The sequence below is a fragment of the Protopterus annectens genome, chromosome 3.part1 (assembly GCF_019279795.1).
Source record: "Protopterus annectens isolate FY-2018-M chromosome 3.part1, PAN1.0, whole genome shotgun sequence".
Classification (NCBI taxonomy): domain Eukaryota; kingdom Metazoa; phylum Chordata; order Ceratodontiformes; family Protopteridae; genus Protopterus; species Protopterus annectens.
Genome location: NC_056732.1, coordinates 1,506,570,192 through 1,506,580,407, shown reverse-complemented (window position 1 = coordinate 1,506,580,407; position 10,216 = coordinate 1,506,570,192). Strand labels below are relative to the sequence as shown.

Sequence of the window (10,216 nt, the reverse complement as noted above, 5' to 3'; positions counted from 1 at the left end):
AAGGACAGTTAACCTATTAAGAACCTATAAATACCAGTTAAGCTCAAGCATGCAAGTATATGCTAGCATGCAGTAACATTGCTTTCTAAAAATGGATAGTGCCCCCTTAAAGGACAACTACGGGAAACTGCCTATGATTTCTGTGCTTTAACGTGATTTCTTCCTCTTGCTAATCATCCCACTTCGGTAAAATGTCTTCCACTTCCCTTGAATACCACAATAAAATTGTGTTGTTTTGAAGAGGCTGGGAATTATTAACTCACTCTTAAAAAAAATAATAGAAAATATTCAAAATTAGAAGCTACTAAAAAAACTAAACACTTTTTGTTGTTGTACCTTTAGTAGTCTCATAGGAATACACTTATTGGTTATTTCCAGTACGGCAGACAAATATTTAACCCTTTGTCTGCAAATGGCTTCTGCATTGTCTTTGGAGAGCATCGGTCAGAAGTGACTCTCTGTTTCACAGCCCATGCATAATGCATTGCCTGATGATAAAATGTACCTGCTTTTGACAGATTTCTTTTTTTTCAGTTTTGAAAATAAGTTCTCTAGAGATACTGTCCCATACAGAGACACCAGAATCTACTGACAGTGGCACATACCTGTTTTCTCACAATATCACCGCTGTACTGTTGTATCTTAAACTGGCTGATAAGAAACTTCAGCATCTGCAACTGGTGCTGTATTTCTTTACTGTAGTACAGGCTATGTAAAGATATTCCTAGATCTTGCAGGGCTGTAGGCATTATACTGGTTGTCTTTTCATTGAGATATAACATATAAGAGATTATTATTAGTTTATCAAGCCCTACAAAGACAGGGTCCAGTTTACCTGAGATGTCCTCTACTACATGCCTTTGCAACTTTCCTCACTCTGTGAGGGCATGATAGTGATTCCAAGAGCCAGAAGGCAATTGTCAAGTGAAGGAGCTGCTCTTCTTATTGAGTTTTTACTCTACAGAGTTCTCCACCTCTGTCTGCGTAGTATCAACATATAAATCTACAACATGTGTGGGTGCGTGCATGTGTGGGGGGAGCAAATGGTTGTAACGCAGCAAATGATTCTTTTGAACCGGGATATAAGATCTGAACTGCCTAGACAAAGTAAGGCCTTACTAAGCTTAATTGGCTGCCAAAAAACAATTACTTTAAAATTTAAGTCAAAATCTAAACCAGTTGTAAATGAAGTACTGAATATTTTACAGGAGATACAAAACTGTGGGGGTCTTTAGAAAACCAGAAAGTGCAAATTACATAGAAATAAATGGAATTTCTGGGAACAATAAAGACAGAACAGTGTTCATGAGGAATGAGATTTAAGGGAAAGTAGGAAATTAGGAATTTATATAATATTATATTGAATAGTTTGTTTGTTTGTGTCTTTCGGCTTTTTCCCGGTTAGGGGTCACCACAGCGGAACTCCGGTCCGCTAATGATTGGTAGTTGATTTTTACAAGCCAAGTTACCAGCCCTGATGCACAACCTTCAACGAAGGTACGCCCATTCACGCATGTCTCCACGCAGATGACGCTCTAGCTGAGAATCGAACCGGACAGCGTCTTACTGTGAGGTGACGACGCTACCGCAGCACCACCACCGTTGAATAGAAATTGTTAAAAAATAAAATGTGTTGTGTATGCTGCATGAAAATAACAATGGAAAATATGCGTTATTTTCTTTTCCACTAATCAATTGCACCAATAACATATTTCCAAATGTGATGATTCAATAAAGATGTTTAAAAAACATGAAATTCACAGGTCAAAACAGTGCTGTTAGAAATTTACAAGTCACTGCAAAAGACATACTTGTTTTTACAGAATTTTGAACTATGTTGAGCTGGGACAGAGGATTTTAAATATCTGCACATAGCAATGCTTTATCAAGTTTAATTCTACTGGCTGCCAAAAAAACTAACTAGAAAATAGAAATAAAAATGTAAACCAACTGTATTTGAAATATTGAATGCAGATATAAGAACTGGATGTGGAATCTTTAGAAAAGTAGCGGAGCTAATTGCATAAAAATAAATGGGGATTATGGGAACAGAACATTCAGAATGAGGAGGAGTGAGGTTTAAGGGAAGGCAGGAATTGACCAAGTTATGAAATTATAGACTTAACCACAGCTGTTACAAAAAGTAAACATTTTTGTGATGTATAATAATTTACGTAACAATACTTAACTTTTCGGAGGTTCTACTGTGTCAGAAGATGTTATATTGAAAATACCTCCCACACTGAAACTTACTTTACCCAGTGGGCCAGTACTACGCTGCTAGCCTTTTGTTTGTGCATGCTAAACTCGTTACCATACTTCTCCAATGTCTCTGATTTTTGCGGACCTCCATGTCTTTGGCTCAAAATTTTTCTTTGTTTCTTCTAAAAAAACTGACAATCTTCTAAGAAAAGGTGATGGGTGGATTACACTTAATAAATATCAACACTCATTAGAATTACAGGCTTACTTTACTTAAAAAAAATACTTGAATCATTATTTGCAGTCTTATATGCTGTCAACCTTTCATTAGTAAAAGTCACTATTACGCTACTCAACAGGATGCGGACCGCTAAACTGGTCTGTTATCACACGGCTTAATTCCGCCGCACCACGCCCTACCAGTTTATTGAACATACAGTCAGCATATGCTAGGCGGAGTTTGAACGTAAAATTCCTATGCTGCACCTCTGTCATATTTACATGACCGTTTTGTTGATAATAAAGTTAGGAGGCGGTAGTTAGTTTTCTAGTGCCCCTCCTATATTGTTGGTGCGAATCAGCCGTGGGTGGAGCGAGGTGGGAATGAAAACCGAAATTACTAGGACTTTAAATGGTTTTCGAAGTGCTACTGTAATTGTGGCACCCTACAGTTTGCCGTCATGGAGTCTTCTAGTACGGTGAGTACCTTGGGTTTAGAAACCAAGGAGAAGAGGTGCTAGAACAGTATCTGTCACTAGAAACTGAAGGGTTTACAGGTTTTGCCTCATGACAGTCTCATACAGACCAGGCCGCCAGGTCGTTAAATTGTAGGTATTTACTCCTGTAGTGCAGTTGAAACTATCAGTCTCTGATGACGTGTATTGAGTGGGCGTAAATTGATTTCGTCATCTCCGAAAGAAATCAAAATGTTTACATTCTGCAACAGGGTTAAAAGTTTCAGACATTGTCTTAATTATCGTATAATGCAGGTTTTTATATACATGGTCAACAGGTGTCCTTGTCATTATACCGTAAATGTTAAACACACGGAGTTACATCTCGAATTCTTGTTTTTGAATTGAGAAATGATGCACACGCTGTCGTTGTTTTAACTTGGAGAAAAACTTCAGAATATTAGAAAAAACTTTGTTGGTTAAAAACTTAACTTACACTTGTGGAAGTGTTATTTAGCATTGTGGCAGATTTTGATTGGATTTCTGCATCATGTTGTTACTTATCTCTTTGGCAGGGGTCAACTGCCCCCCCCCCCCCCCCCCCCTTGGAGTGCAACTGTTTAGACTGGCTTGGTGGCCTTTTAACTCACCCGATTGTTGGCCTGTTTTTCTTTACCCACAGAACTTTAGGGGACAAAGCAGGGTTGTTAGCTTCTTAAAAATAAAACAAAATTTCCGTTCACCATTAGTCATGACTATAGTTAGGAATTCTGGGGCTTAGGGACAGGATAAAGTCTCAGGTTGGGCCCCTGCCTTCACCCAGCCACCCACACACGCGCATCTGATTTCTTTTAAAGTAGTATTTATATGTCCACTGGCATTTTGTTGTGATTAAAATGAAACGTGTAAAGTGACAGTAATATATCTCAACTCTTTGCTGACCTATATAAAACTTCACCCCTCGCCCTCATCAGTAAATCAGGACATTCTGGAAGGTAAGGATAGCTTATTCTGTTGGTAGGTAAAGGTAATGACGTTTCAAAGCCAAGAGGATAAAGTCACTTTGGAACAGGTTTACCCAATCTGGGTCATGCGAAGGCCAGAAACAATTGGTTTGTTCTCCTGAAAGATTTAGTCCTGTCCAAAAAACAACAAAGCTGCCGGTGCACATCAAGGGTGTGCAAAACGTACTCCCTTCTAATATAATGCCTTGGGAAGAAAACCGGCAGGTCAATAGCTTGCTTAATAGAAAAGCCAGAAATTATCTTGGGCAAGAAAGAAGGGTCAGTATGAAGGGATACCCTATCCGTGTGGAAGATCAAGTAAGGATTATTGACACTCGAGGCCTGCAGCTCAGATACTCCTTTCTGGCCCCTGGCCCCTTCCTCTTATATCTAGGGAACAGGTCATCACTACTGTCTCAAAGGCAAAAAATACCACCTTCATGGGACCCGATAACTTCCCAGTCTGCATCCTACACAAATTCAGACAGGATGTTGCAGTACCATTAGGCTTCCTATTCAACCAAAACCTGAGTACCAGCTTTGTCCCAGCTGAGTGGAAGACCGTCACTGTTATCCCTTTGCATAAAGGTGGAGTGTCCACCGGTCCATGAAATTATAGAACCATCAGCTTAACTAGCCTAATCTGCAAGGCCATGGAACCGGTTATCATGGACCACATTAACAAGGTCATTGGCAATCTCCAAACACTCGATCCCACACAGTTTGCTTTAGTAAAGGGGCGGTCATGTCTGTTAAATATGGTCGACTTCTTTGAGACTGTCACCAAAGCCATGTACTGTGCACACCGCCTACCTTGACGTGGTCAAAGCCTTCAACACTATTCTCATTTGGGCATTACAGATCAACTCTGTCAACTAGGCATCAATCCATATGTTGCCAGATGGGTAGCTAACTGGCTCACTGATGGAGCCCACCTAGTCAAAATAGGGGAAGCCACCTCAAGCAGTAGACCTGTAATGAGCGGAGTACCCCAGGGTTTGGTCTTGGGGCTTCTGCTATTTGGGATATACTTTTCTGATATGCAGGTCAAAACCAGTGGGCTATGGATGACCAAGTTTGCAAATGACTGCACATTGGGAGCTGTCATGAATTCCCCAAGTGACGTAGACATCCTCCAAGAGGGTTTCACCCAAACAAATGACTGGTACCAGAAACATGGCCTCAAGCTGAATACCAAAAAATGTGTCCTCATCCCCTTTGGGGAGAGTGACGTCCCCACAAATTATCACATTAATAACAACGTCCTAAGCACACAGTCAGTCGTGAGGGATTTGGGCACCCTGGTTGATAGCAACCTGACTTTTGACCACCATGTTGCGTCTGTTGTACAGAAAGCTTTCTACATGGCCCACCTCATAAGTAAGGGTATCTCATCCAGGGACAAGGAGGTCATAAAATTCCTGTATTCTTCCTTTATAAGGCCCATTATGTAGTACAATACCCCATTTGGCATGTTCCTTGCAAAGCACATGCAGCAGCTGGAGAGACCACAGAGGTTCCTCACCAGGAGAATCCAGGGCATCAAAAAATCTACCATACACATATAGGGCTATTTCTCTACTCTGTTTCATACAGACTCCTCAGAGGTGACCTCTGTCTGGCATACAAGGTGATCTCGGACCTCGCCTTGATGGGACTGCTTCATATACGCAAGTCAAGCTCCACTCTAGTAACCCGCACGCATGGCCTCAACCTGGTCTGTGATATCAATAAGACTTGTTGGCAGGACATGTTTGTGTCCCAGAGACTCCCCCATCTGTGGAATAGACTCCCTCTCCAGGTCAAGCAGAAGTACTTCTTTACCCCTTTTAAGTGCAAGCTGGATAACTGGATGGAAAATGGAAAATCCATCCCTGGAATTCCACCCATGTCCCTGCAGGACATGGGCATCAGGAGCTGACTTGGCTAAACATGGGCTAAACTCTTGGCTAGGCTTATAAGAGCCTCAGGGCCAATAGCCTAGTAACTTCCCATGATCCTCTGTATAAGTATACTCACAGCATGCCTCTTCACCATACCCCCCAAAATAGTTGTATGTGTACCCCGGTAATGTTGGCAAGGTTTTCTACAGGTTAATAAGCAAGTACTAGCCTAGTTGCTGTTGCAGGCTATTTTTAAGCCTACCTAGTTTCCATTTTTGTGCTTGAAATAACCTGTCCCATTTGGTTATAGATTGAGCCTTATAGTCGGTAATTATATATTTTCCCTAATGAGAATAATTATGATCATACCATAGATAGTTTGAGAGGACCATTGCATGAAATAAAGCATTTAAGAATTGCCTGTTTCAATTAGTAGTACCGGGGCTGTCCTGTAGTAAATTTTCTTTTTCCCCATGCAAGGTTCTAAGTTGTGCTTGAAAATGGACAGGGATAAATTTGTATCTGATGTTGTCAATCTTGTGTTCATACATTACAGATAGGACCTCGGTTGCATCCTCGAAACCGATACAGCTGTTTTCCAGCTCGCGCAAGCCAAAAACTCTCAGCTAAGAACCTACCCACAATGCCCCTCTCCTAGATACTCCAGATCTCATTTGCAGCGTTCCTAGTCAGACGTGTTAGCCATCTCTCTCAAAGCTAAGTAGTAAATTGTTTATTTTATGACAGTTTTTTCTTCTAAATTGCTAAATTTTTAGTCAAATTAGCCATTTTTCACTGTCGCCTATAACCTAGGCCTATTTCCAACACTTTTCCTTGGTAATTTAATTTTTTTCTCTTTTTGTTACTGTCCCTCTCTCCTGTCTTTGACAGGCATTCCCTTTTTACTAGTGGTATTCCTTAACTAACATCACTGGTATTTTATTATTAAGATTTTTATTATTATTGTTAATATTATTAAATATATTATTTTGTCCTATTCTTTCGATAGGATAGCATTGTTTTCCTTACCATGTCAGACAAAGCTAAGTTTGGTTTTAAACAGTGTGACAAGTGTGGACTTGAGATGACTAACTCAGATACACATGTCCATTGTGTCTACTGTTTGGGCGTGGATCATATTAAAACTGATTGTGACATTTGTGCTAGTTTTAGTAATTGGACACTAGCAGAAGGAACTTATTTTAAAAGGGTTACTCAAGACACCCTTCTCGGAGGCTATATCTGGGTCGGAGGTCTCGCCCCCTCCTAAGACAAAAGATATAAGGAAAAAACGCAGTCACTTGTTCCTGCATCCCCGTCGGTTACGGAACTGAGTCGTCTCTGTGTCCTCTCCCTCGGTGCCAACCATGGCATTCATTCCTATTTCGGTTCCAACCACGGCACCACTGGTTCCCACATTGGCTCCGATGACTGTACATGCCTTGGCACCATCCCCTTCCATGGTGCCGACAGTCTCCTCTGCTCCATGGACACCGATGACTGTACATACCTTGGCACCATCCCTGTTCACGGTGCTGACAGCTTCTTTGGCTCCATGGACTCCAATGACTGTACATGCCTTGGCACCATCCTTGGCCACAGTGCAGACAGTTTCTTTGGCTCCATCGGCTCCAAAGTTCGAATACCTGCCAAGGACAAGATGTTCTCCAACTTACGACCCTTTCTTGGGGCAGAGATTTAGTCCCTTTCTAGAAAGACCTGATTCCCCTTCAGCAGCCTCCTTTAAATCCACTAGGAATTTTTCTGAACTAGACCTAGTGCGGGTTGTGGATCAGCTTCTGGCAGCAAGGCAATTGCCCATTCCAGCTAGGCCTTCCGTCCCTCCTGGCTCGGAATCCTTTACCTCATCTTATCCTGCTTATCCTCCTCCAGCATCCTTCCTGTTCCCGGTACTGATATCCGCTTCGGTACATACTGTCTCTGCTCCGACAACAGTGTCTCCCCTGTCGGCACTGACCACCCTTGCTGCACTGGCTATGATGGAGCCGATGCTTTCTCGGAGCAGTGCTTGGACCGTCCGTACCTTGGTACCTAATCCAGCTCCCATTTTTTCACTGGCACCGTCAATGTCCATGGCTCCGACAGCTTCCAGTTCTCTCGGAGCCCCTCAGCTGGAGGTGGGCTCGAGTGAGCCTGCTGTACAGGTGATGGAAATGACCCTTCATTCTGAAGGCTCACAGCCAGCACCTAGGACACCAGTATCAGAACCCTCCCCTAGCATGCTCCTCTCCCAACCCGCTATGTCGGGTTCCTGGGCACGGGAGTCACAAGAACCCCCTGTGAAGGGAACCCCTTCTCCGGAATCCTCCTCAGAAGATCCCACTGGAGAGCCACCCTGGAAGAAATGGTGCAAGAGGAAGCACCTTGACTCCCCGGAGGAATCTATCACAGAAGACACTGATTGTGATGAGGGAGAAGGTTCCCCACGCTCTTCCCCCAGATGACGTTTCATTCGGAGACATTCTCGAAATCCTCAAACGGACCTATGTGTTAGTGACCTTTGCAATTTGGTTGCTGAATTATCTGGCACACTTTACTCAACTCCAGAGAGAACTAATTTCTGAAATGTCTTCCTCTTTGGTGGGAGTACTGCCTGATGAGGTACCTGACACTGTAGCCTCACAGCTAGCTATCCTTGAATCCATCTTGAACTCCTCAATGCGCTTGATATCTCACACCACCAAGGGCAGCTCGAGCTGCCGCATCTGGTGTTGTCATGAAACGTAATGCTTGGATGCGATTGTGTAACTTCACAGACCCCTTTAAATCTTCCTTTGTCAATGCACTTGTCGATGAATCTGCACTTTTCGGACCCAAGGTATGAGATACACTTGCATGTAGTGAAAAAGACGGAAAGTCCTTGTGTGCTGTGGGCATACACTTTTCCACCCCCCCAAAGGTCCTACTCCAGGAACCAGAAGGGAGAAAAGATATGGTTCAAGAAATCCCAAGGATCCTTTTGTGACACTCGTGGTGAAGAACAATCCCCCCGGGGCAGAGGGGCAACTCCTATTGGGGTAGAGGGGGTCCGCGTAACCAGGGAGCCAGAGATTCTTTCTCCGGCAGACCCTACCAGCGCTCCTGAGCAGCGTCCCGATTGCTTTCCTCTGGAAGCAGTCAGGGGTCGTTTTTCTCTGCATCTACCAGGCTGGCATCTTATTACTACCAATGTTTGGGTGCAGAGAATAATATCCAGAGGCTACCATCAAATGAATCCCCGATGTACCACCCAATCAGAGGGAATTAGCAGCCTTAGAAATAGAAAAACTGCTAAGAAAGAGTCATCCAACCAGTCCCACCAGAATAGACAGGCTCCGGGCTTTACTTGAGGTTCTTAAAAGACAGGGACTGGAGACCAATCCTGAATCTCCGCCTACTGAACAAATTTATCTAACCTCAAAAATTCCAGATGGTCACAGTACAGTCCATTCTTCTCTTCCTAGGGAGGGACAATTGGATGTGCTCTATAGACCTACAGGATGCGTACTACCACATAAAGATGGATCAGTGCTCCCGGAGGTTTCTCCGCTTCAGGCTGGGAGCCAATCGCTACCAGTTCAGGGCACTGTCATTCGGTCTGTCGACAGCCCCCCCCCCCCGAATGTTCACCAAATGTATGGCAGTTGTGGTAGCCCATCTTCGACTAAAGGGATTCCAGGTGTTTCCCTGTCTAGACGACTGGCTCCTTACTGCCCCGACCAGGAATCTCCTAGTCCACAGCCTTTCTTACACTCAAGGTCTTGCTCTCCACTTGGGGATTACAATCAACAAAGACGAATCTCAAATGTCCCCAATGAAGACACTGGAATTTATTGGAGCGGTCTTCGACACCATCCTGTCAAGCTTCTCTCCCCTCTCACAGGCTTTTGAAAATAAGACACCAAATTCAAGACCTTCTTCCTCACACACTTGTACTGCAACTCTTAGGCTCCATGGCAGCTGCTACTACTTTAGTACCACTGGCGAGACTGCACATGAGAATCCTGCAGTAGCTCCTTTTTGCACAATGGTCGTTGTTAACCCACCCACTCAACCACATGATACGCCTTACAAACCGTTGCAAGGAAGAAATGCTATGGTGGATGGAGCCACAAAAGAATCTTTGGTGTCAACCGTTCTCTTCCCCAACCCACTGCCACTGTGACCACGGACGCTTCACTGTTAGGGTGGGGGGGCATTTTCAGGGAAAGACTGAGCAAGGCACCTGGAACCCCATCGAGGCCAACTTGCACATAAATGTCCTGGAACTGAGAGCAGTTCTCTTAGCATTGCAAGCGTTCCATGCATCCGTACCCTCTGGGATCATTGCAATTCAGTCAGACATGTCAGTCATCTGGTATATCAACAAACACGGCAGAACCAGATCTTACTCCCTGTGTCGGGAAGTCATGAGGATTTGGCACTGGGCAATAGCTTCCAGTCGCTTTCTTAT

At 43.6% G+C, this 10,216-nt stretch overlaps 1 protein-coding gene across 5 annotated transcripts in view; it reads left to right on the top strand.

The window, feature by feature from the left end:
- The first annotated feature begins 2,717 nt into the window (after window positions 1-2,717).
- The window catches only part of LOC122798540, a 1,608,245-nt gene continuing 1,600,746 nt past the window's right edge, over window positions 2,718-10,216 (top strand). For 4 of the 5 annotated variants that reach the window (XM_044067582.1, XM_044067580.1, XM_044067579.1 and 1 more), the window contains exon 1: window positions 2,789-2,900. In XM_044067582.1, the coding sequence (XP_043923517.1) occupies window positions 2,883-2,900 (18 nt within the window). In that variant the 5' untranslated portion in view covers window positions 2,789-2,882. Of the gene's footprint in view, window positions 2,901-10,216 lie in introns of all 5 variants that reach the window. The other variant, XM_044067581.1, reaches the window with a different exon arrangement.